At 38.2% G+C, this 27,158-nt stretch overlaps 1 protein-coding gene across 5 annotated transcripts in view; it reads right to left on the minus strand.

The window, feature by feature from the left end:
- Positions 1–27,158, minus strand: part of ANKRD44 (ankyrin repeat domain 44) — a 286,791-nt gene that overhangs the window by 83,800 nt on the left and 175,833 nt on the right. For 3 of the 5 annotated variants that reach the window (XM_012776975.2, XM_012776972.2, XM_076005771.1), the window contains exons 9-13: positions 19,414–19,492; positions 14,115–14,229; positions 5,125–5,207; positions 3,905–4,022; positions 1,901–1,969 (exon numbers count right to left, since the gene is read on the minus strand). In XM_012776975.2, the coding sequence (XP_012632429.2) occupies positions 1,901–1,969; positions 3,905–4,022; positions 5,125–5,207; positions 14,115–14,229; positions 19,414–19,492 (464 nt within the window). The remainder of the gene's footprint in view (positions 1–1,900; positions 1,970–3,904; positions 4,023–5,124; positions 5,208–14,114; positions 14,230–19,413; positions 19,493–27,158) is intronic. The other 2 variants (XM_012776977.2, XM_012776976.2) reach the window with 1 other exon arrangement.

Here is a 27,158-nt window from a genome sequence, read left to right on the forward strand (position 1 = left end):
TACCCACATATGATAATCCTGTTCTAAAACCTTTGGTCTTCCCCACTCGATTCTTCAGCTTGGAATCGAAGATCTTCCCAAGCTGGTCCCAATCTCCTTTGATACAGTAACTCTCTCCCTTAGACATACTCAACAGCGTACCCAAACTCAATGACTTCAAGTTTTCCCAATCAACTCTTCCCTCCACCTGTACCTGTGTTGGTTTCTCCCTGGAAGTGCCCTTTCCTCAACCACTTCCACCCATCAATTCCCACTCATCCTTCATGTTCCAGAAGTCAGTTCTCTTTTTTTTGTCTGAGATTGCTTAGCTAGCCTGGGTCTCTCTTGAGCTCTCATCACATACTGTGTCTTGATTTTAGCTATTGCTGTGTTGTCTTATCTTCTCCAGTGGACTGTAAGCTCCTTGAGGGTAGGGATGTAAGTTACCAGAAAGGACAATGCACATGAATCAGAAGCCCTGGGCTACAGTGTGGGCAGATCTGCAAGGTGGCCCAAACTACATCCCTTCTCTGGGCCAGGCTTCTTCATCCTTATTTCAATAAGCACCTTTGAGCTGCTGTGCCCTAAAGCCCTTGCTAGGTCCACAATTCTATGTGCATGTATAAACCATTTGGTTTCTGTGGGCTCAGCTTTCTCATCTATTAAAATGGATAACAGGCATCCCCATATACCTCATAGAGTTACTATGAGAAACCAAGTGAGTAATATTCAGAAAATACAGGCACCTTGTAAAGGGAAAGCCTGCAGAAATATGAAATAATTTGTTTTTTATTACTCATTTTTAGTTCTCAATTATTTAAAAGTTTTCCTGGTGTGACTAACCAATATTCAGGGGATAATACTCACACAGACTAGTAAGAATAAAGCAACTATTTCAAGAATTATTAATTTTTAAGCACGACAATTTCATATTTTATAGTCAATTTATGGGCTCTTTTACTAGTTGATTTTCTCCTTTTCAGTCCACAAAAGGAAAGTATAAGTATTTTACATTTTGGATTGCTTATGCTTTAATTAGACTGAAAATTATTAGGTATCAACCACATAACAGGGCCCGAAGATAAAGAGAAAATGGCACCCAGTTCTTGTCCTCAGGAGACCCACAGTCAGGTGGGGACAGAGATAAGGAAACAGAGCCCACGAGAACAGTGTGATGTGTGCTGTGTGCTGCGGTGGGGGCTGGAGGGAGCCATTGGAGCAGGGAGGGGCCCTCCTACCAGAGCACAAGGAGGCGTCACACATGAATCTGGAAGGTTGAGTAGGAGCTGTCTTACATAGGTTGGGAAGAGAAGAACTTCGTAGCAACCCCAAACAACCAGGGTGCATGTGGAGAGGAAGGGTGAAAAAATACATATATACACACATACATATATATTAACAAAATATATATCCATGTACCAGCTAGTATCAAGGCACAATTGAGCTAACACAAATGACCATTAAGGTAAGGAAAGTTCTATGACCTATTAGCAGTATGTGTGTATATGTGTGTGTAATGTTTTAAATACGTCTAAAACTTCATCCCAGGATGAAATGTCCACTATATGTAATAAAATGTTCTAGATCTTATGACCAGATTCTGGGTTAGGAGGGCTAAAATATTCTACTCTGCTACAAATAGAATTTTCTAAACTATATCTATGTGGGAAATTTTTTAAAAAATTGAAAAAAGAAGAGAGAAAATTGATACTTCTAAAGAGAAGCTGTGAGCAGAGATGCTTTCCTTGTGGCTTGTGTTTGCTTAGTTGGCATTTCCGTACCAGAAGGGACTTCTGGTACGAAGATGGAATCCCCCCAGCTAGCTTCCCTGTTTACCATTTCCACATAACATGATTACTACAGGGACTACTCCCCACTCCTTCCATTTAGGCACTTGAAGCAGAACTCCCTGATTACATACCTCCCACACTTGTCCTTTTTATGGAAATCTGCTCCGCTGCTCTGCAAGAGTTTTATACATTCCACATTACTAGAAAGACAGGGAAAACATCATTAAGATGGAAGAGATTGATTCCTGGGCTATCTTCAGAAAGAGTTGTTTTCTGCACAGTGCAGGACAAGATGAAATAACTCCAGGTTTAAAATTCTGTTAACAAAACATAACTTGAACATATTAATTCCCTACTGTAAGGATCTAAAGTCCCTAAAGATCCTCTTTCAAAGGTAGTAACTCAATAAATAAAAGAGGTTGGCAGAACATTTTCAATCCCATGACTAAAGAATGTCATGATTATTACATGACTAAACCTTCCAGTGATGGTTTTGTTTATCCTAAAATTTGTTTTCAAAACCATCAAGAGTTTATGAAACAACAACTTAAACCTATAATAATTTCATGTCACCTTTAAACAATGAGCCAGAGTGGATGAGTATTACCTTTTATCACAGCAGAATGAATTCACCATGATAAACCACTTTCAACCCAGATACTCCTTAATGGGAAATAAAACAGCTGCATTTCCCTGCTTTTGTAATCTAAGTAAAAATATGTAGACCCAAGGCTGAAAATGATGCAATGGTGCACAGTGATCTTGCACAGCTTCTTTGTCATTCGCAGAAGCAATAAATCATATTTAGTAGAAAGAAAAGGACCCATTGAAGTGAATTTCTTTTTGAAGGGCATGTAGCTAAATATTAATTCTAATAGGAGTTTCAGACATGAATCTGAAATGGTGTCTTGCCACCTTCTGCACAGGTCTGATATTTTTAAAAACATGGTCATAAAAAGAGGTAATCATCCATCATCGTTCTATACTTGGGATGCTAAGAAGCGGCCTAGAATTTATTGTTTTATTATAATTTAAATAAGAAAAATGATCTCAATGATAAACCTGAGCAGGGCTCTCCCCTCCCCACATCCACCCTTTATAGCCACTTTTCTCAGAGAGCTAGCTATTTCAGTCATCCTGTGTAAGAACTTTTTAAGACATCTATGTGTTGGAGTAGCATGCCAGTTGATATGAAGCACCTGTCTCTTACTGACTGATGCCAAAGGATCAAAGGCAGTGGCAGATCAAAGTGGCATGGCTCGTGAAGCTCACACAATTTGAGGGCTGGGGTGGGGAAGAGGGGACTCTTTAAAAAATAATACAAAATTATGAATACAAAACTAGTTATAAGACTTTTTAGAAGGGACCCATGTAAACAAGGAGCCCTAAACTTTGATAATGCACAAATGACAAATGGAGAAGCATTGCTGTTCCTTAAGGACCAGGAAATTGATTAAGAACCAACACCTTACCCAAACAAGGTCATCCAAGAGATGCCATGTTTGATCAATGTGTGGTCAGATATATCAACAACATATTGATCAGAGCTTTAATCTAACCATCAGTATAAAAAAAGAGAGTAGCTGATGAAAAATTCTCTTTATAACTCAAAAAAAAAGCAAGGATTAAATTCCTTCATGTCTATCTTTTGGGTTTTCTTGACTTTTGTTCACATTTAATCATTATAAAGACTTAAAAAATCAGATTTGAAGTAAGGATGAAAATGTCTATAAATGAACGTTAATTAATCCAATCTTGGATTCTCTTGATCATCACCCACCTACCAGCATCAAAAAAGGAAAAGCTTAGGAACAAATTTCAAATTATTTTCTTTTGGTGGAAGGGTACATGATAGATATATATTCCATAGCCTGAAAATTTATAATTAAAAACAATAAAGGAAAAAGAGAGAGAAGAAAAAAAAAGAAAAACTATTTGCTATATGAGATAGGCCAACAATTTTTCTTTGGAAGAACAAAATGCAAGTAATCTGGAAATGTAACACAGTGATATTTGGTAAAAATGATTCTTACCCATTTGATTAAGGAAATTGCCTTTGATTCACAGACAACTTAAGTCAATAAAGATGAATTAGTAATTAAGTCATGAAATAACTAGAATTGCTAACTACTCACCCTCCTGCAGCAGCAGCATGAAGGCACGTTCTTCCAAATTTATCTGGGGTGTCTATTTCAAAGCCTGCAGACAGCACGTGCTCATTACTAAACAAGGATACTATGCTATACTTTTGTCCTAGTTAAACCACAAGAAACATTGCAGAGACAGAAAAATCAGTTAGTAGAAAAACCAGAACGCAAGCAATTGTAGTCAGAAAGAGGTTGTCATGGAAACGAATGGTAACTGCTCAAGCTTGGCAATTTTATAGGAAGAACCGTGAAGTCAAGAAGGATTTATTTTCACATTCAGCCCTGGGTGAACCACAGCCCCATTTTTCAATCCCAGGATAGAAATTTATGAAACCAATTTGAGATAAATAGGGCAATAGATAGGCAGACAGAACACATGGAGAAAACATGGAAGGCAAAGCAGTAATTCTAACATGCTGGAATAGATATTTTCTTAAGTGTATTCCAACCTTTTGGCTGGTTTAAGATTTGGGAAACATGCTTGCATGCAGGGATTATTTTTAAACATGCCGACAGCAGTGAAAGCAGAATCAACCATAGGTAAAGTACTTAGAGGGAAAAAAATGGCTCTTGGTTATCTGATGAATTAATTCATAAACAATCTTTGCCTTGCAAACCTCTACCACTTTTGAAAGCCCAGGAACTTCTTAATATAAGTTGGTAGAAGAAGTGACAAGAAAGATTACTTGTTTCCAGAAAGGATTTCTTGGTTCCAAATAGTCTCACATTAAAAAAATAAAAACTACAGCTAGTTGAGGGGACCACGTATAGTGATTTTTCAATGCTCAGGGAAGGAAACATGACATTTCTACCACTAAGTGTAGAGGATTTGACCTTTTCCTTTCGTTAAAAAATATTAAATGTTAAGTCATCATTTTAAGCCTTGAAGATATTTTCTTCTTCTATGATTTAAACTTCTTATAAGCTCTGGCCATCCCTGCCTCTTTCCAACCCTGAATCACCCAACCTTTAACTTAAATAACAGAGAAGATTCTTGTTCTTGGGCAGGAGTGCTGACATTCAAACAGCTCAACACGAAGGACTGCCGGGAACGGTCACATGCAGTTAGCTGTGGAACACGACTCTTCCTGCCACACCGGGTAATGACATGAAACACAGGCAGCCACTCACTCTGACCAGACACCCGAAGCCATGTGACTCACGTACAGGACACATTAAGCCTCATCTCTGGTAACACATTTACTTACCGGACGATAACAACTTTCTGCAGCAGTCAGAGTGAGCATTTAGGGCGGCTAAATGTAAAGGGAACATACTATGGATTCCACACCTGAGGAGGAAAAAAACAGAACAGCTCATGGTAACAGATCTCAAGATACATGCAGAAGAATAAGGACCTTCCTAGAAGTTCTCTGATGAAAATTAATACCACCCTGCTTAGAGATTCCCTTGGCTGAAATAATTTTGTAATTCTTCCACCTAATAAATAATTATGTAATCATTTTCCATCTTAAAATAATAAATGCTTGAATCTAAACCAGCCCATAACCATAGGAATGTATATTTTTAAGAAAAAAAATATACATTCACATAAATGTGACTGTTTTTACCTAAACATGACTCTTTAATCTTCCTCTTGCTTTCTTTCAATTTAGCCATCATATGTCTCATTCATTCATTCAACTATTCAACACTTTCTTAGCATGAGATACTATGCTAAGTGCTAGAGATAACAATGCTGAACAAGACAAGCTGAATTTGAAAAGCAGCTTATTTTATTCCTCGATTTGATAAACATACTTACTATTGATGTGTTATGTGCCAAGCAATTTGTTGAGTTAGTAAAGGCTGTATTATTGAAAATAAAGTTTTGGATGAGAATAAAAGCTAATGTTTATACCAGGGGTCCTCAAACTTTTTAAGCAGGGGGCCAGTTCACTGTCCCTTAGACCGTTGGAGGGCCATTGGAGAGTGTGGTGCACATTCCACACATGCGCACTGTGGGCCTGGGACGAGTTGGCTGCTAAGCAGGACAGGCAGAGGCGGCAAAAACACCTCTGGTCAGGATAAATATCCTCGGTGGGCCACATGTGGCCCGCAGGCCATAGTTTGAGGACGCCTGGTTTATACCTTCTGCAGGTGAAATGTTATCTTCCTAATGCACTTTTATGTTGCACATTAATCTACATCACAATGCCAGTCACAAAAACACAGGAGTAATAAACATTAGTTTGCATATATTTCATAAACCTAGAACTATTAAAGGAATAGTCTAGAAAAGGACTTTTTAGACTGACTTCCACCCTGACACGATACCCAGGATGATCCCTTAAAGAACAGAAAGCCTTCTGATGCCAGCACTTTTTGCCTTGAGAATTAAATCCTCCTCCTATCCCCTCTCACATTTCCTAGAACAAGGACCCAAAGCCATGTGCTGAACTGTAGCTCATAACAGACAGCATCATCAGGTGGTTGCTGTGTACTTATAAGCATTTATGTTAGTGATCATTTCTCATAATATCTCATTTTAATCAAATAATACATTTCAGATGTTTAAAATCCTCTGCATAACAGAAGCAAGTACAGGACCATATCTATTTACACCCTGGAGTATTAATCACCTAAGTTTCTGGACAACAAAGTGGGCCATTTTCAGACTCCATGCTTCATAAGGAAATATATATGATTTGAATTTGTTAGGCTCTGGATACATGAATTTTATTTGCCATCTCCAAAGTTATTATGTGTGTGTGAATGTGTGAAAGCATATACATAATTCACAGATATTTCATAGTATTCAGTATTGTGCAAAATCCGAGTCTGTCAGCAATTAACCACCGCACTCTCTTTCCATGATAGCTTCTTTCTATTTATTGGTGTTTCTGTTCAGTCTTCCCTCTGTTTATTTTCCTTTCCCTATATGGAGATTTCCAACCCAGTGTATATAATAGCTGGCATCCATCAAGAGATGCAATTTGCCCGTCTTCCGGGCAGTGTCACGTAGAGGAGAACTGCTTGTAATTGCCTCTCTCATCATTTACCAAAAAAATTCTGAAAAGCAATTGCATCAGTGACGACCTTGATGCTCATGAAAAGGCAGAAGCAGTTGGGGGATGGGAGAGAAGCTTCTCTATCTATGCTGTTATTTATATTGTTCCCTCTTGAGGCGAGAGAAACATACAGTTTTTTTAAAACACGTATAACATGCTTTAAAAGTGCCTTACGAAATGGAACTTGAAGCTAATATGATTTTACCGAACTATTTCATTTGTTTAGGGGAGTTATGGCAAAAAAACATACGATTAAATATCTCTGGATATTTGGAAGAGGAAAGTAGATGAATATCTTCTAGGATGATTTTAAAGTTACTAAAAGAATATGTCTAGAATCAGGGACTGAATTTCTCAAGATTTCTTTGAGCCTTCCTCATTCTTTAAATATACATACATATATATACACACACACATACATTTATGCATATACACACATAAATCTGTATATACATATATAATGCAGTCTATAAAGATACATAAAATATATATCTTTATATAAAATAATTACAAGCAAATGAATTAGAGAAAATAGCATCAAACTCTGTAAGAAACCCATTGGGAAAAACAAAAATACAAGTGATAGTATAATAGCAACAATATCATAATATATTCTACAAACTTCATTATCAATATTTCTAATCAACCTTGGCACTTTATACCCTGTCTTTAGATAATTCATCACACTCAACATTAGCTAATTATTTTATCTTTTTCACTGCTACTTATAAACCTGAGAGGATAAGAGAGAGAGAACTACTCTAATTTAATAGGTCTAGTAAAAATTCTATTTGATACATATTTTTTATTCCATAGTTAATGAAAAGTCACCACCTCAGTGTAAGAGTTGAAAACATGTTAGTGTAGATGTAAGTACTATTGGCATTTGAACTTGAGTGTGAAACTATAGTTCAAATAGTAAAACTAAGTATCAAGTCAAGATTGGAAAAAAAAAAAGAAAAGAAAAGCAGAATTCAGCATTTCTGAATCACTTCAGAAATGATTCATGCATTTCAAAATAAAATTACACCTTTATTGTTCTAAGACTGCTTATGAAGGAAAGATTATAAAACCGTTAGGAGAAGAATCAGGACTTGGCTGTCTGAGTCAAATGAGAAGCATCACTATTATTTCATCAGGTATACATCAAGGAAGATGAAGAATAAAGATGCTAAATCACACTAAAGTTAACAATGCAGAAGTTACAGGAAAGAGGGGAACAATTCCAGTTAAATTGCTCCATTTATTTTACTAGTCATTAAATTAATAGAACACATTTGTATTAGCTATTTCTAATTTAGCTATTAGCTGGCATCTCCCACCCAGTTATTTCAGAATAAATAAGGTCTGGAGGACTGTCTTGTAGAGAGCTATCGGAAGTGAAGAATGAGCGTTTGCATTCTTAGGAAGTCGGTTCTTTTAAGCTTCCCAGTTGGCATCAGGGAGCCATAGCTGCCCTTCCTGCATCCAGTCTTTTCTAGAGCTTTCCTTGCAGGCCATGTGGTAAACAACACTGTGATTAAGGTGATGGGGTCAGAAACTCTGGGTTCAAGTCCTAGTTCTGCCACTTGCTACTTATTTGATCTTTGGTAAGAATTTAATCATTCCCTCATCAGGAAAATAAGATAATTACAACACTTATATCATAGAGCAGTTGGAAAGACCCATTAAGATAAGGCACACAAAATGCTAAATAGAGTGTCTGGGCACATGGTAAGCCTTTACCATACATGTCAGTATTATTATTTGCCCTTGCAATTATTATTAGCTTAATTGGTTTAGTAGTCTGTGAGTTTTGAAATTGTAATCAGGTTGTGCTTCCTTAAAATCAGGTGTGTGATTACTTAAATGCCAAGAATGAACTGTGACCAGCTAATAATTCTGTTATCTTTCTATCCTTTACGATACTTATCTCACAACTCCCCTAGGGAAATGAGATTAGTTTAGTTTTGTTCACTGAGTGGGTGAGACAACAATATTCCCTAAATTTAGAATAGGATGATTTTATGATTCCTACCTAAATGAAAAAAATCAATTTCCTATGAATTGTATCTATGCCATTGCAAGTATTTATGATACACCCCAAAGTTAGAGGCACTGGAATATAACTGATGACCATGAGAACTGGTCCTTGCTACCTGCGACCTACAGACATTTTCAGTGGGTCTTTTTGAATCAAGTCCTAGCACTCTAACGTGCCTTGAAAGGCCCCTTCTAGATCTGGCTGTTACCCTGTTACCTAACCTATGCGTGTTCTAGAATCTCAGTGAGCTTCTTTGCATTCCTCCTAAGGGCCAGGCTCTGTCCTGCCCCTGGGTTTTGGCACATGCTGGTTCCTCCACTTGAAACTCTCTTCTCTTCTCCACTGCTTCTCACAGCGCTTCACAAACTAGTCAGTGCATCCCAGGGGGTCTCTAGAAATCTTTGGGATCTCAAGCTGTTCACCCTAAGAATTTTCAAATTGTCTTTTCATTGTGCTGATGATCTAAAATAATTGGTATAAAAACATTTGGGGGCTCATCTGAACGATCACTTTATCACCACATACCTCTGCCAAATTCCAGCGCCATGTTTGTACTTAGGCTCACAGTGGGGCTTGTGTGGCAATTGCCATGGGCCACCAAGAAAAGAATAAAGATGAACTCAATAGACAAATGGACCTGGGGAGGGCCAGTGATAACGCAGTTCGAGCCTTCCATGTGAACGGACTTTGGCAGTATCTGAGTAAGGGCTTCTGTGCTGGGCGATGAGTCCAACTGGTCCACAACTTTGTTTAAGCCACTGACAACCTCCATTCTTGCAGCATATATTGAACTCTAAGGAGTCAGCACCTTAGCCCCCAGGACCATAAACCCTACACAAATTGTGATTTACCATCGGCAGAATGTTAGGTAGAGAGGCAGCATGCCCCGTGCTCAGGAGCCGAGGCTCCAGATTCAGTCAGCCAAGGACCAAGTCCCATTTCCACCCTGCACTAGCTCTGTGACTGTGGGCAGGTGACTGAATCTCCCTGTGCCTCAGTTACTTCATCTGTAAGATGGAGATAATCACAGCACCTACCCGAGGAGGTTGCTGTGACAGTTAATGTAACCCCTCAGTGCGGTGCCTGGCATAGGTAAGTATTCAGCTTTTGCTACTATCAAGCTGTGCAGTTAACATGAATGGTGTTGGTTTCTGTTTGCAAGTGTTTTGTAATTTTTAAGATTATTGACATATTAGTGTCAGAAATCTGAGTTTATAGCAAGTCTTATGTTTATATATGTATTCAAGTTAACATTATAATAAAAATGCATCTATAGTGAGAATCTAAAAGACTCTCACTACTACGAACTAACTACTCCTCATCCTTTAGTCTTCGTTAACCATTGCTTCTTCCCCAAAACCCTCCCCAGCCTTGCCAGACAGGGTTCCAGGTCCCAGATATGTTTTCTCATATCCCAGTGGCAACCGGCAATTGCTCTGGCATCACACTTAGCATGCATGATTTTAAATACTTGTTTAAATATTGCCCTCAATGGATTAGAAAGTCCTTGAGGACAGGGACCTCTATAATCCCATAACCTGGCATAATAGGTAACACTCAGCAGGCCCTCAACAAATATTTAATGAATGAATGAATGTCAGAGCCAGTTATCTGTGTAACTACAATATCCCTAAATCTGCTGCAGTTGAGGCAGAAAAAGAACTGAGAGTATAACTGATAAGGTGGGAGGCAAATTAAAATCCTAGAGACAAGTGCTCCAAACCTAGCAAAACTCAAGCAGAAAAACCAAAGGGATTTGATACCACATAAAGTTGCATGAACACTGATTCAAGTTGCAGGAAGTTAAAGTTCAGAGAAGCAAAAAGAATAACAAAGAACATTCTAACCAAGGGCTTACAGTACATTCAAGTAGATTCATAAGAAAGTAATGATAAAACTTGTTATATAGAGATCTTTTAAAAATACATTTCCTATATCTTTTATGAATGAAGATGAGTTATTTTTCATAAATGCTGTTTGTTTACTTAATTATAGAAGGAAAATCCTATTTCTCTCCTTTTAATAAACCTACTAGAAACCCAGAAAATAGTGATTTTCTGAGGTGTTTTTGGCAAATTTAATCTAATTTCTCTCCTTTTCATTTTGATATTTTCCCCTAAGGTGGTTTCCCTTCTCCCATACACACAAGCGCACAAGCATGCACGTGCGCGCGCGCGCGCGCACACACACACACACACACACATCCATCACTGCCTTAATGAACCATTGTCACTGAAGGTAGCATGTCTTATCCTTAGATATGTTGTGACAAAAGAAAGCAGATGTGGCTTTTTGAGGCTGGGACAATGTTTCCCTCTTCTGTGTCCCCAGGACACAGCACAGCCAAGGGAAGAAAAGGCTCCTTGAACAACAATGCCATTTCTAAGGCACTTTTGCTACAGGGTGTGTGTTTGCATAAATTGAAGGCCAAATAGTTACAAGGAAACAAACTTCAAGCATATTGAATTAAATAGATTTTGGAGGGAAATTTTAAGTATGCATTGGGCCTACTTTATTTTTATCCCTAAAATGGATTCTGGTTTGGAAGAAAATCAGAAATTCATGATACTTTGGCTAAAACACCTCAAGTAACGCAGAGTTGGAAAAAAAAATACCACTGAAAATATTAACATATCACAGGTAAAGTTGCTTTGTGCCTAGATATTTTACTTCTGCTTAATTAACACTGAGCATTTATGGTATCTGGCTTTGGGCAGCCATGGTCTGGTTGGGAACTCCAGAACCTGGTAAGAGCATCCTGAATCCTAATGTAGAGCTTTCTCCACAAAACTGAGCTGCTACTTTTAACTTGCAACATCCCATCAAAAAGTTCCTTTGGCTTAAAGCAGATTCCTTTCTCTTCTGGAAAGAGACACCCCTCTGCTAATAGTCAGCATTCCCCTCCCCTGTCGGCCCTCGGCCTCATCCTTCCCCAAGACTTCATCTTTTCTTCCCTGGATGTTTGCAAGAGGCTGCCAAGTGTTTCCAGTCTGGACTGCTTCCGACACGTCTGGACGGCCTCCGCCATGTCTGGACTGCCTCCGACATGTCTGGACTGCTATCAGAGCGATCTTTCTTGCACACAAATGGGATCATTAGACACAACCTACTCTACACCCACTTGGAATTCTTTAATAGCTTCCGAATGCCCCAGAATGGAATCCAATTCCTTAACAGGACTTGCAAGGTCCTTGGAGATATGGCTCTTCCTGCCTTTCCGCCTCATTTCTTTCTACTTGACATATCAGATGACCCAGCTTTAGGAATCTGCTTTCAACACGTTCACATTGTGTCTTTATAAAGATGGTTCCCTCTTCTTGGAACGTTCTTCCTCGCTTCTCCCTCTCTATCTCACAATTCTGTCCTCCTGGCCAACTCCTGCGCAGTCTTCCTTTTGCTAAGATGTCACCTCTTCTGGGCGACCCTGACTCTGTTCCTACAGTCTGGTCCAAACCTCCTTTGTAACAAACCTCACAATACTGCAGTCATTGCTCTTATTCTTATCTCGACCACTAGACTGGGTGCTCAGGAGGCTACAGGAACCCAGGCCAACTTAATGTTGAACTGATGAAGGTAAATCATTATACACTACCAAGCTACCAGAGCATGCCACATAATTCACTTCACGCCCAGCACACCTGGCCCTCTATGCATTTGATTTCATGATCCCACTACAGCTTCCCTAGACCATTTAAATTTTGGCTCATTCTCAAGCAAGATTTTCAATTCTGTTGTACATTTGACAAACAAAACAGAATTCCTAACATAAACTGCCCTCCTATTGCCCTTCTCCTAAAAATTCAGTTATCGTCACCCCATAGTCTCTGTCATTAAGGCCAAACTCTTTATTTGTGCATTTAAGGTCCTCTTTAATTTGGTTCTACTACATATTATTAAGTAATAAAATAATAGTTAACATGTATTGATGGCTTACTATGTGCCAGGAGCTGTTCAACAAGCTTTTATTAATAACATGGATTATCTTTTTAACAACCTTAGCAGATATATTTATACAACTCATACTCATATAGATCTCTTACCATGTACCAGAGACCTTTAACAGTAATTAAGACACTTAATCCTCACAAAAAACCTATAGGTAGATACCATTATTACTCCCAGTTTTCAAATGAGGAAACCAAAGCAACAGGCTCAAAGTCACACAGCTGACAAGTGAGGCAGCTTGGACTGGAGCCCAGGACGTGCCCACCCACGCCGACTCCCAACCGTCACACGACGCTGCCCCTGAGCGGAGCACAGCGTCATGACATACATGCCACCCTCCACTCTGCCAGGCCAAGCTCCTCCCCAGGTGTAGTCTTTTCCTCTTTTGTTCCTGCTTTCCTCCCTGGTTGGGAGGGCTGCCTCCCTCTTCTCTAAACAAATATTTTCAATTCTTGTCCTCCAAAGCCTACCTAAAACTCATCTTTTCCTAGAAGCCTTTTCAGAAAAAATAGCCACCTTTAAGCTTTCTCCTGCCTTTCTATATTCTATGGCATATAGTGTCTACACCAAACATTTTGCCACTTAAGTCCTGTTTCATTTAGAACTTGAGGATATACCATCTTTCATGGTTCTTTGTAATAAGTGGGCCTTGGGCCCCCCAACAAAATTATGAGCTCCTTGAAGATACCAACTAGGTAACTTACCTATTCTGAAATCCCCCATAGCACCCAGCATTGTGACAGCCTCATACAGATGCTTTATATATTTTTGTTGAAGTGTAAAATGAAGTCAGGTTCCCCCTTCCCTATATAGCAGATTTACTCAATTGTACCCTCTATAACTATATCATTGAAACCGAGCGAGCACTCTGAATAAATTCTGAATTTGCCCAATTATGTTTTACTTTTCCTGTTTAACTAACATGAAGCACTGGAAAGAAAAGAAAAATATTAGCAGAGTTAGGAATAAAGTTCAAGTCTCCTTAACTAAAACCACCAGAATAGGCCACATTTGGATGTAACTGAAAAATAAAATCAATGCTTCCTTGCGTCTACCATTAAAAGTCACTTAATTTATTTCAAATTTAATTTGTGTTTGCTATAATGGAACAGATCCACCCTAACCTGGATAAATGGGAACTATCTACTGCCTGGCAGAATCCCTTTGGCAGTATTCCCACATGTGCCAATTATTCCACTGTATTTTTGCAGTAACGTACTTGGCTGTGTCAGCTCCGCTGGTTATTAAGGTGTTAATCAAAAGCTCATGACCGTATCTTGCAGCCACATGGAGAGGAGTATTGCCATCCTTATCCACACAGTCAATTTCACCTCCTGAAAGAGATATTTTAATAAGTATGACACAAAGATTCAGGTTGATTCAGATACTACGTTCTATGCTAATCCCTCATGTCGACCATATGTTGATTTCTTTTCCACTCCAGTGTGCATCTCTGCTCTGAAGTTTAAGACTGTTCTTTAAGGGAACAAATCACCATATGAAATAGCAGTAGTATTATATCTGCATAGAGAGAAGTCTATTAGAAATGCTTTTGAAAAACCTTTCTGCATTGTCTTATTTAAGGATCTAAAATCTTACAACAAGATTCCTGCTCTGAATGAACAATGTAATCAAATTCCATAAAATATCATTCTGAAGACATTCAATTTGATTTTACCTGCTGAATTAAAGACCTATATAAACCTCATGCTAAGCACAAGAACCAAAGGGGATAGAAAGTTCAGGAAAATATTTTATGTAGTCTGATTATCTAGATAAATTTGATGAGTAAAATGGTAAAAGCATGAACTATAAACTGAAAATGCCTCCATTTATAAAAACTATGACATTTATCATTTATGGTCATTTTAATAATACAGTATTTTCATCCTGTTTTATTTTGCCTTCTTTTCCCCCGACTTTTTATTGCACTACATTCCTTTCTTCTTTTCATGTGTGTGTGCATGTATGTAGATATAATTGATCTATTTGTACATTTATCTGAGGAACCATTTAAAAATATCATAACGTTTCACCCCTAAGCACGTTTCTCCTAAGAACAGACGTTCTCACACATTACCACTATTCCATCATCATACCCAAGAAATTTAACCTTGATAAAAAAAAATGTTATGTAATATTAGGACATATTCCCATTTCTCCAATTGTCTCCAAAATGTGGTTTATAGTTATTTTATTGTTGTTGTTTTAATCCGGGATCCAACTAAAGATTCTGATAGTATTTAGTTTTCATGTGTCTTTAATTTCCATTAATTTAATGCAATCCTCTTGGCTTTTATTTATTTATTTTTTGACGTTTCTCATGTCATTGATATTTTTGGAAGCCATGTAGGATGCCCTGCCTTTTGGAGTTGTCTGATGAGTTCTCCTTTGTTAGATTCAGAATAAACATTTTAGCAAGAATACCCAGAGCTGATACATACTTCCCCCTGCATCTCCTCAGCACACGCATAGTTATTCCATTATGGGTCATGCAAAATTTGATTGTTTGCAATGGGTGCAAAGTTTCAGTTTGAGAACAGAAAAAGTTCTGGAAATGGATGGTGGTGATGGTTGTATAACAGTGCAAACGTATGGAATACCACTAAACTGTACACTTAAAAATGGCTAAAATAGGAATTTTTATGTTTTGTATATTTTACCACAATTTAAAAAAAAAAGGTTTGATTACTGGGTTAAGGTGGTGCTTTAGAGAATTACTTAGCAAGTCCACAATTACTAGGCACTGAGGCTAGTCTCAACTTTTTGTTGTAAAGAAAAAACACAGGCATAAACATATTTATAATTAATATTTATGTTTCATATAACTTCTTTCAGCAATATTTTTAGAAATAGAACTATTGGATCAAAAGCATGAACATTTTTAAGCCCCTCAAAGACACGGGCAAACAGCTTTTGCGAAAAGCTGTGCCCATCTGCATTCCCCTTCGGCAGTATACTCAAGCACCGTGCCAAAAAGAAACCATTGAGAGGAAAATATATAATATGTATATATCTATGTAAAAATATAGATAATTATTGTCTATGTATGCTTCTGTTGTCATTTAAAATATATTTCAAGAAAACTTTGTAACACTTAGCAGAAAAAGATAAAAGACTGTGTATTTGTTATTTGGAAATATGTTTTCTATTAAAGTAGGCCCTCTTGATGAGTGAATTTCTATTTTATTATCACTCCACAAACCTTTCCATTTTCACTTCAAAACCTTTAAAATTTGCTTGGAATGCAAATTAAATATCTTGGCTGGGCATGCTCGCTCATGCCTGTAATCCCAGCATTTCGGGAGGCCAAGGCAGAAGGATCACTTGAGACCAGTCTGGACAACATAGCAAGACACTGTCTCTACAAAAAAATTTAAAAACTTGGCCAGGCATGGTGGTGTGCACCTGTAGTCCCAGCTACTTGGGAGGCTGAGATGGGTCTAGGAGTTCGAGGCCGCAGTGAGCTATGATAACGTCACTGGACTCCAGCCTGGGAGACAGAGCAAAACCCTGTCTCTAAAAAAAAAAAAAAAATAGAAATTAAAACTTAAAAAAATCTTTACTATTCATTTGAAGGTTGCAAGTTAATGTTGGTAATTTATCATTGATAATTAGTGAGAAAAACATCTGTGAGTTGAGAAGTATGCAGGGTATGTCAGAAGGAAAAATTAATCAGCATTATCTAAGCATTCATCTCAGATTAGTTTTTATTACACAAACAAGAATGGTCATCTTATTAAGTTGCCTCAGAAGGATAGTGAGCCAAAGGGTCAAAAATCCCACACTGAGTCATCCTAACCAAGAACTTGACTCTTCCTTTTCAAACACTATTTATTTTTAAAGCTTCTTGAATGAAACATTAACTTTGAACTTGTTTAACCTGCTAGTGCAAATGGCCGCATCAAAAGCCTCCTGACACCAGATTGTGTCTTTCAGCCCCTTTCCCTCTCTCACTGTGACAATGCAGCCTCAGACAACAAAAATGCGATTTGACAGCAGAGGCAGTCTTTGCTTATTAAATAAAAAAGAAAAGGGTATTTTTTAAGTGATTATCTTACAAAGCCGGATGATTCTGGAACTACAAAGCTACTGTGAAGAACCAGTAACCCTGACTGGAGAGTAGTCAGGGAAGCAGAGAACTACTATACAAAGCCCAAACACCAAAGCAATTTAACCAACCAAACAAATAAATACAAAGCACATTCCTCAGCAGCAAGTTCGCTTGGTTCTGGGAGCTGAGAGATGCTCCCCTGCGGTGCCCGTGCTCCAGCTCCTGGAGGATGGAGGGGCCTTGCTGTGCCCCAGTGGAGGACACCAGGTTCCTGGGGACATGAGCCTCCGGACAGGGACGGTCCTGGCAGCAGCCCAGGATTTTTCCAGCAGGAAGCCAACGAACAGGAAGAAAAGAACTTCCTATTCTTCTCCCCAAGGGCATTTCAAAAAATGTCAGATGGAAGAATTCACAGCTCTTGTATGTGTTATGAATGCAAAGAACTGTCAACTGAGAGAAGAGAATGTCAAATCATCCTTTTACAGGGACACCTCTATTTTAAATATAAGTGACTCTTAGAGTAAGTAGAATTCAAGCAAAAAAAATATTTTTGTAACATCATTGGTCTTCCAGAGATCATGTTTATAAGCGTAGTAAAGTCTCCAATGTCAGACTGCCTGTGTTCAAATCTCTGTTCCTTAACATACTAGCCATGTATCCTGACACAGTGACAACCTCTCTGCCTCAGCTTCCTCATCTTTGAAATGGAGGTAATAATAGTACCTCTTTCTCATAGGGTAGTTGAAAGGTTTTATATGGGGTATTTAGCTAAGTGCCTGGCACAGTGTGAACACTCAACCAATGTTAGCTTTATCATTACACATAATAGGCTATATAATAGCTGCTACATCTTCATCAATCCAGGCCCCTGGTCCCCACCCAACCCAGAAGCAAGATGCCAGTCCAGACAAGAGTGAGACAGGCTCTGAAACAAAGATCGCTTGATCACTGAGGATAAGAGATGGGGTCTCTTTTAGGTCTTGCCCCGATTCAGAAGGCTAGCAAGAATGTCCAGGGAGGGCATGGAAGTCTTTTAGCCCACAGGAGCCCATGGCTCCTGCAGAGAGGTAAAACCAGCCAACAACCCCCTGGGATTATTGTAAGCTTACTACCAGGACAGAGGGGAGATGCACTCTCAAAGGGAACAAAGCTGCTTATGTCACTGAGCTAATGTCCAGTAATTAAATTTACATTTTTTTTAAAAAGTTTTGTTTGTTTTTAAGGGGGTGGACATTGTTTCTGAAAAACAGTTGAGAAATACAGCAGGATAAGAAAAGTGCTCCAAAGAGAGAAACTTGTATCACTCCCACCCCCTTTTTTTCATATCCAGCAAAATAAAACAAAATGGCCTTTTTAGTAGAACGAATGTCAAAGGCATTTGGGCATGTATTCCAAATTAGATATAATGGGTGCTTTGCAGTTAATTTCCATTTTACCTTCCTTGGCTTGCTGGAAACTTGTTAGGATTTCTTTTCTCCTAACAACTTCACTGTAGTACTGATAAATTTTCTTTGTTTTGCAGCAGATATTTTGCTTCCTAAGCATAATTTCACTAGATGATCTTCCATCCAAATGTCAAATGATGACTTTGTTTTATCACTTGAGTGCCTAAGATATAACTCAGTGCCACTGATAATTCAAGTGTATGTCATCCAAAATTCTTATAGATGAGAAAAATACAGGTCCAAGGAAATTGACTAATATAAGAATTTTGAGAAGTGGAAATGTGGGTCAACTAAAAATAGTTTAGGAACTGTTAGATAGACCTGGAATGTCAGCTTAAGACCTGAACTAAACCCTGTTTTTTTTTTTTTTTTAATCATCTCTAAGATTTGCTGAGATAACAGAAGTTGTGTTTTCAAAGTCAACTCACTCACAGATGCCGGTCATGACCCCCTATTAGTAGCATGAACCATGATGTGAGGTGACACTCCTTAGTACTTTGGCTTCAGAGACAACCCAATGGTTCAAGTATACCTTTGTTGTGGGCCTGGAAAAGTACTATATGATGTGACTTTCCAAGGTCTCTGTCAAGCCTGTGATTTTATGATCCTTTAAATCATGTACTTACCTGCTTTTCCTCTGAGTCATCTCATTGTTCCTACCTTTGCCCAAGTAGCTCAGTGAGCTTCAACTTACGGAACTATGGTGAATTCTAAAAATCTAAAAATAATTCAGATTTGTTGCTAGAAAATGTTTGCTACTTATCTTTATTAATTTCAGAGTGAACAGTAACAGGATCTTGATCCTATTTAAGTATATAACTTCCCAATTTCAAAGCTGGCATGTTCTTTGCCTGCCTGGGAATTGAAGAGCTTTTAGCAAAGTACATCAAAGTATTATGCAAATCCACACTTACTAAAACTCTAAAACAGAGCATCAAAGTTCACATTCAGATGACTGACAGCCAAACTCAGACCAAGAAACTATTCACATAAAGACATTGCTGAAGCATCTCGCTTACCATTCTGAATGAGGGTTTGTGACCGTGTGAACCGTCCATGGACAGCTGTCATGTGCAGTGGACTTTTGCCATCTTTACTCTAAAAAGATGAGGGTGACAGAAACAATGGAGGTAGTCAGGAGCCAGTGACATCAGTCTGAAACACCCCTATGGACACTGCTGACAATGCACAGAAAACAATTCAAAAAAAATTTTTTTTTAAAGTATGATCAACTATTATAAGAGGCAAACATAATTTTGAAAGAAAAAGATAAAATGTATATGACCTCTTGAGTTACTGTATAACATCACAATTTATTTTCTTTTTCTTTTTTTTTTTTTTTGAGACAGAGTTTCACTCTGTTGCCCAGGCTAGAGTCCCGTGGCATCAGCCTAGCTCACAGCAACCTTAAACTCCTGGGCTCAAACAATCCTCCTGCCTCAGCCTCCCGATTAGCTGGGACTACAGGCATGCACCATCATGCCTGGTTAATTTTTTCTATATACTTTTAGTTGGACAATTAATTTCTTTTTATTTTTAGTAGAGATGGGATCTCCTTTGCTCAGGCTGTTGAAACCTGACCTTGAGCCATCCTCCCGCCTTGGCCTCTCAGAGTGCTAGGATTACAGGCGTGAGCCACCCTGCCGGGCCTAACATCACAGTTTAAAGAAGCTTAAAGAAACAACCACCTAAAATATATATTTTTTCTCCTGTGATCTACTGATGAAGATTTACTCCATGGTGTTTTTTTCCAACTTTTGTCTATAGTGCACACACAAAAAAAGACAAATGATGTGTTAACTTACATGGTCTTGTTTGACCTGAAGTTGACTAAACTACTATAAATCACTGCAACTCTCAAAACTAACCTGGAACCCTTCACTGTTCCCTACATTCTAGTTCCATTAAAAAAAACCCACTTTTTATTGTTCCAAAAGAGAAACTCTTGCTTTACTTAACTCATTAGAATCACAAGATTAAGGCATGCAACTATTTATCAAATTCCCATTTGAATGATTAGCTGGAAATGTGTGCTGAATTGATAAAACTTTTTATTCATGATATAAATTATAGAACTTCCTGACACAGATTAAGCCAAAACACGGAAAATATACAGAATCTATATACTAGTCCTCATTATACCAAAGTCCTACATATTTAATTAAGGAACAGTTATTTACAGAATTTCTTCTGAAAATAGGCCCAAAAGAAAATATTACTATTATCTTAAACCAAAAGTATTCCCAATAGAGTTAATGTGTTTTCATTAAAATATTGTTTAAAAAAAAGAAGAAAATCTATGTAACTCTGTTATTTTTCTAAGTTTTAGAACAAACATTTCTCTAAGTCTGAGATTAAATATGAGGCTTCAAAAAAGCATGTTCATTTTTGTGATGAAACTCAAATACCTATGCTTTAAAATGACCCTTTGGTTTAAAAACTCCACATTGGAAAACAAGTAATCACTTAAATAAGTATTTATTAGAATGGTCCAAGGGCTGCCTACCTCTGAATCTCCCAGGGTTCTTGATAAAAATATGAATTCTGTGCCCTAACCCAGATCCACTGAATTGGAGTTGGGGTAAGAGGGTCCCCATTTCTAACATTCACAGCACACAATGCTTAAGAACCACTGCTTTAAACTGTGGGCTAAAACAGCTTATAAAACTATAATGTTTTAACACAAGAATTTTATTATCTCTTGTAAGTCTATTCCTTAGAAAGAAGGAAAAGAGTTACACACTTTGTGCTAAGGAAACAGCCACAGCGGCAATTTCATCTTGATTGTAAAAAAAAAAAAAAAAAATCATTATAGTCAAAGGTTCTCAGGTAGAAGGGGGAAAAAAAGAAACAACAGGATCTTCTCTCCATCTGACATGACTATAACCTAAATCAGAAAAGACTGAGAAAGGAGGATGAAAGTAAGCTTGAAGCTTTACCGGAGATAATATTTGTAGAGGAAAAGGAGAAGCAATCCAGAGAATAAGAACACAGTACCACCACTAAGCACAAGACACATAGCAAAGGAGAGCTCCTAGAAGTTATCTGATTCCAGAGCTTTGTCTTGGCTGTCAGAACTGTCGATAGTTCCAAGGACTGAAAAGCCTGGGAACTACTTTGGAGTAAGGATTTAAAACATACCCTTTCAATAAAAAAGTGATGACAGTCCAAGACTGTTAAGCAGGGAGAAGGCAGAAATTACAGAGCTGACATAACTTGTCCCTAGGTGGTGCTATTTCTTTAAATTTTGCTCCAATATTTTTTTCTTTAATATGAAACTATAAGTATTTATTATTTCATTAAATATATATAAAGGTATACATACTTCACTGTTTAGGAAATGTCTTCATAAAAATTTAGCAAAGCTCTTATCTACACCTGGAAAAGAGCTTAAAGGGTGTTAGCTGTCTACCAAAGACAGCCAAAGCAACCGGTTTCTACAGTGTGAAGTTTGGAAAGCTGGTCCTGTTTTTAGGGAAAGCAAACACTGCACCTTTCTTCTCCCTGGGGGTGCTTGTGCCTCTAGTAAAGAGACAAATAAACAGAGATGACCAAAGTTAGGTAAAATGCAAAGGACAGCTATATGGTCAGTGGTGATGTTTGCTTCAGATCTGTCCTTGCAGATCTTTGCCTGGGTTCATCTGCTATCGAGTCCAGGCCATAGCTGATTTTTTTCTCATAGAGATATAGGAGACAGAGATGGGGAAGATGGAGACAGGAAGCATTAAGAATATCATGGCAGCCACTTTGGGGTAGCTTTGTTCAAATGGCACGGGTAGGTACAAAGGGAGCTCATTATTTCAAAAAGCCATTGAAAACCAATGAAGCTCAAAAGGATAATACTTTTTATTTAGCCTTTAAAAGTTAGAACTCAGAATATTCAGTTTGAGACTCCGGAATCCTACTGAGTTTCATCATCTCTCCGAGAAATTTTTCATGCAGGAGAACTGGCTGTTGCTGCTGTTCCTAAAACTTCAGACAAAGATAATATATTCCTTGCCTTCTCAAAGCAGAGGATATGTTCAATTCTTCTATTTATTCAAACCTCTTATAAAAATTTTTCTTAACTTCTAGTCTCCTTTCAATTTTTCTAGATACATTTTTTTCCCATTAGATTTAGGGCTTTGAAAATTCTATTTTGAGAATTCATTTAATCAAGCAAGAAGCCCTTCTATTGACTTAGGCATGGTCAAACCCTAAGGCATAAAGGAAAACTAATCAGGATCAACAAAATTTTATGACAAATATTAGTATTCTTTCAGGGTAGGACTCAACATTGCCCAAGGAAGATTAATCTTTGAACTAAATGTTTTAATTTTCTTGACTGCATTCTTCTCAAAAATCTATTCATTCTTTTCTTCCATTCCTAAGGCCTTCTGTCCTCATCCTCTAACGTCCCACGAACCTTCCCTAAACTTACAGATGTTGTCACTCCCCAGGGTCTTGAGAGCATCCTGTGGCATGGTGGCCCCTGGAGCCACACAACTCAGTGGCTGTACTGGAGGGAAATAAAGCCTCTATGGGATAACACTAAGGCCAGCTCAGGGCGGGGTGGGGTCATATATAGTCAGAAACCCAATAAGCCTTCCTGATTCAATGGGAGAGGCATCTAAAACACTGGTTTGAAAAAGCCATACATAGTCTGAGTTGTTTTGTTCTGTTTATAGCGGTTGTAAAGACCAGAGTTGGTACATGGTTGGCTTGGACATTCCCCACTTCCTCTTCAAAGACCCAAGTGTCATGTCCCTATGTCCCTATCACTGCCTACTCTTGCCTATTTCAGTTTTCAACTTCTGCAATGCAATTCATTCTGTAATTTGGTCCTGGCAAAGATAAAGAAGGGAACTGGTCCATTTTAGCAGACACGTGATGGGCTTCAGCTCCAGTCTCTTAGGGCTAAATGAGCCGAGGGCCCATGGACAGAAAAGAATTGAGACCATGAGTAAGCTAACTATTAGTGACCAGGATGTAGGCAACCTGGCAATGGCAGCTTCTGAGTCCATCTTCCTAAATCACATCCAGCATGGCTATGGGTATAGTTCCTTCTTTAACGCTTACTCTGAAGGCTTACAAAAAAGAGCCTTGAGATGCTACAGAAATTACAATGTGGTCTGTGATGGAGAAGACAAATTATTTTATACTTTTATGCTCTTCCTATTTGCAAATTTCAAGGAAACCTTCAATGGATTATTTTGTAAAGTATCATATTTTCATTATTTTATCACAACTAAACTAATATTACAAAGTCAAAGACAGCGCCATGGTCAATCTAAGCAAAATGAGGGACTGCAAAATAAGTGCAGAACACACAGCCCTTCTCCTCTTTCCATCCATCTTGTAATAGCTCATGAAGACATCACTTTTGGTGTCTTGTGAGAACAGTGGAAACAAAGAAAACATGTGGGTGGATATTGGCTGCGTTTCAATATGCTATTTCCCTCAACCTTTGGAAAATCTAAACAAATACAAATTGTCTTGCGATCTACAAACACTTTCAAAATCCAAGGAGCAATGTGGTACAGAGAGATAACAACTTTAATTAGAAAGCTACCTCCAGAGTCAGACAGGATGGCTCTACGGAAATGTTACCCGCTCCGTGCATCCAGAGTGCATCTAGAATAACTAAGGAGGATTCAGACAGAATTAGGAAATCAGAGGATGTAGACAGAGTAAATGAGGGGAGACTGAAGGAGGAGGCTAGATTTGATTCAAAATCCTATTTACACAGATTAGATAATACATAAACTCAAACCTCAGATTTTTAAAGTGGCATTTCTTATGTTCTGTTTACGATTAGCAGTCCACAAGAAGAAATTAAAACTAAGTAACTAAGCTTTTCAGGTCCATTTTGTGAGAGAGAAGAGAGGGCTACATAAACCAGTGCACCACAGCAGCCAAAGTCCCTCATCCAAGCCGAGCTGACCGCTGGCCAGCTAACTAGGGGCAGTAGGCAGGCGTGCCAGGAAGTGGCCTTCTAGCCTGGGGCATCAGCCTGCCTAAAGCGTCAGTGGCATGTTTTATGGCGGTGATGGCAAGCATTAGACAGCCCTGTGAATTAGGCAAGTGGAGGTTGGTAGAGAGAGCTCCTTTATTTAACTTCGACAATTTTCCTTCCTTTGAAGGATTCACAGAATGTCCCTCAGATACCAGGATGGTAGACAGAGATCCACAGTCCTGGGGACACTGATGGTTTGGTCACCTGTGTGCTTCCTGCCCGCCCCCTCACCACCACACTCTGCCACAACAACCCCACTTGAAGACTCTCTCCCCAACCTGGGCGACAGTTCCTAGGTCTGTTCAATGCCCCTGAAGACCTTCATCTTACCTCCTTCTAGGGACCTTGAATGGGCATCACTTACAAGATCTGAGACTCGGAAACTCTACTTCTATTCTACTTTTCTATTTCTGCCTGGTTTCCACCTTCAGGAAAACATACTGTCTTAATTTCCTTTCCGGCACCTCTAATGCTTCTTTTTTCATTCCTTTCTCTGGGTCTTCTTCTTCCTCCTGATCCTAGGAGTAAAGGACTACTAGAGTCCTCCCTCCCCTTCTCTACTCATCATTCTTTTCTCCCAGTTTTGACCATCACCTTGATGTGAATGAGGCAACCTAAATTTTCCCTTCTATTCTCTACCTCTTCCCCAAGCTAGAGTATTACATTTCCACTATTGGGTTTCTCAGTCTGCCAATACCAAAAGCTCAAAATCAGCTTCTCAAAAACTAAACTCATCAGTTTTACCTCCTAAGCCTACTCTTCCTCCTGACATCCCTCTTAATGAATATTACTAATAATACTCATTCATGGAGTGCTTCCCACATGGCAGATACTGTTCCACATGGTTTATGCAATCACTCTAATTCTTCCATGAAGTTAGTTCCGTAAAGAAGATACTATTGTTTTCCTAATTTTACAGAGAAACAAACTGAGACTCATAGAGAAGGGGTTCATGATTATATAAGTTACCAAAAGTCAAGGTTAGGATTGGGGTCTAGACAGACTAGCCCCAGAATTGAAGACTTAACTACCTCTCTTAACCAGATTTCAATCCTTAGTCTGGACTTCAACTCCTCCATCTCTCAGCCTGACAAGTCCTGTAGATTTTCCTTCTGCAAAGCCTCTCCCTTCAGTTGGCTCTTCCAATTCCCCTGTCCTCATTCCCTCTTATCTAGACCAGTTTTAGTGACTTCCAGCCATCCTCTAATCATCTCCTCTCTAGGTCCGTTACACCTGGATTTTCTTTTACCTAAAATGAAAATAAATTTTTATTTCTTCCAGATATATAAATAAAACATGTCCATAGCATCACAATCAGAAGATAAAAACAAATATACAAAAAAGCAATTAAAAATCCAAATCATAATTTTGTCTCTCTGTAGTAAACTGTTGCTAACATATTGGTAACTAGATTTGATTCAATACTCCAGAGATTTTTCTCTCTCTTTGCATACACACAGACATATAACTTTTAAAAATTAAAAATGAGATCGTGTTTCTTGTGTTTTAATTTTTTCATTGATAACACTGAGTATTATTGATCTTTTTGATATTTGCTAATCTGTAGGGGGAATGTATGTGTTCATATTAGTATTAGTTTGCATTTTTCTAATGATACTGAATATTTTTTCATAGCTTTAATGGATTTTGTGTTGTCTCTCTTATGATCTGACTTTGTTCCATATTTTCTAGTAGTTATCAGATTTCTCACTGATTTGTATGAGCTCTTTATATACAAAGCATATTAACTCTTTATCATGTATATTGAAGAAAATTTTTCTGAGTTGTTTTTATTTCAATTTTGTCTTAGAGTTTTTCATTGTTGCTGTTTTCTTATATAAAAGTTTTTAAAGATTTTTATGTAGTCATATATACAATTTTTTTCTTCTGTCTTTTCCGCCTTTGGTGTTCTGTGGCCAGATCACTGTCCTAATCCTCAGGTCTTATCCTATGACCTCTATAACGATTAGTGGCCCCCACAGCCTATAGAAGCCCAAATTCCTTGGGCAGTAGAGGAGCTCTCTTCTGTGGTTATGTCACATTGCAGCTTATCTCTGGCCCCTTTCTTTTACACAGTTAAAAGAAACTGTGTAAAAGTTTCTTTTAAGGTTTTTTTTAACACAATAATAAGGTTTCTTTTAACACAATAAATTGTTCAACATAATAAACTGTTCAACACAATAAATTGTTATTCTATTCAACACAATAAATTGTTATTCTGAGACTTTGTCTTATCTTTCACCACTATTAAAATTATGAGGAAAAAACATTAAAAAATTTTAATAGTGAATAAAGATGGTCATTAAAATAGATCGATGTGATATTCTTAAAATTACACCTTGGAAATCATATATTTCAAAAGCAGAGACAGAATACACTGGGACCATGCTTCAGGATTCCTGTGTAGTGGGAGAAGGGAAGCTAAGAATGAACAAAAGGTCTCCTGTCATAGGTTATTCTGCTACAGTCTAAATGCATTCAAGTGATGTAACTCGGATCATGAACGCTGCATGCATAGGTTCTCCCTGGTTAGACATCACAGAGAGTGGACTAGTCCCCTAAAGTTTACCCAGAGCTTTTCCTGTCCACAACTCCTGCCCCCTTTGCTCATGCTCCTCTCTCTATCTGGAAGGCCTTCTTCTTTTAGATTATCCCTGGCTCTTCTCGTCTCATCTGATATCAATCTTCTAAGTCTCAGCTCAAAACCAACCTTCATTTTTGATCCTCAAGCAAGAAGCAAGTTAATACTTGCTTCTTATAGTTTGCAAT

Source organism: Microcebus murinus, chromosome 8 (assembly GCF_040939455.1).
Source record: "Microcebus murinus isolate Inina chromosome 8, M.murinus_Inina_mat1.0, whole genome shotgun sequence".
In the NCBI taxonomy this organism is placed as follows: Eukaryota; Metazoa; Chordata; class Mammalia; order Primates; family Cheirogaleidae; genus Microcebus; species Microcebus murinus.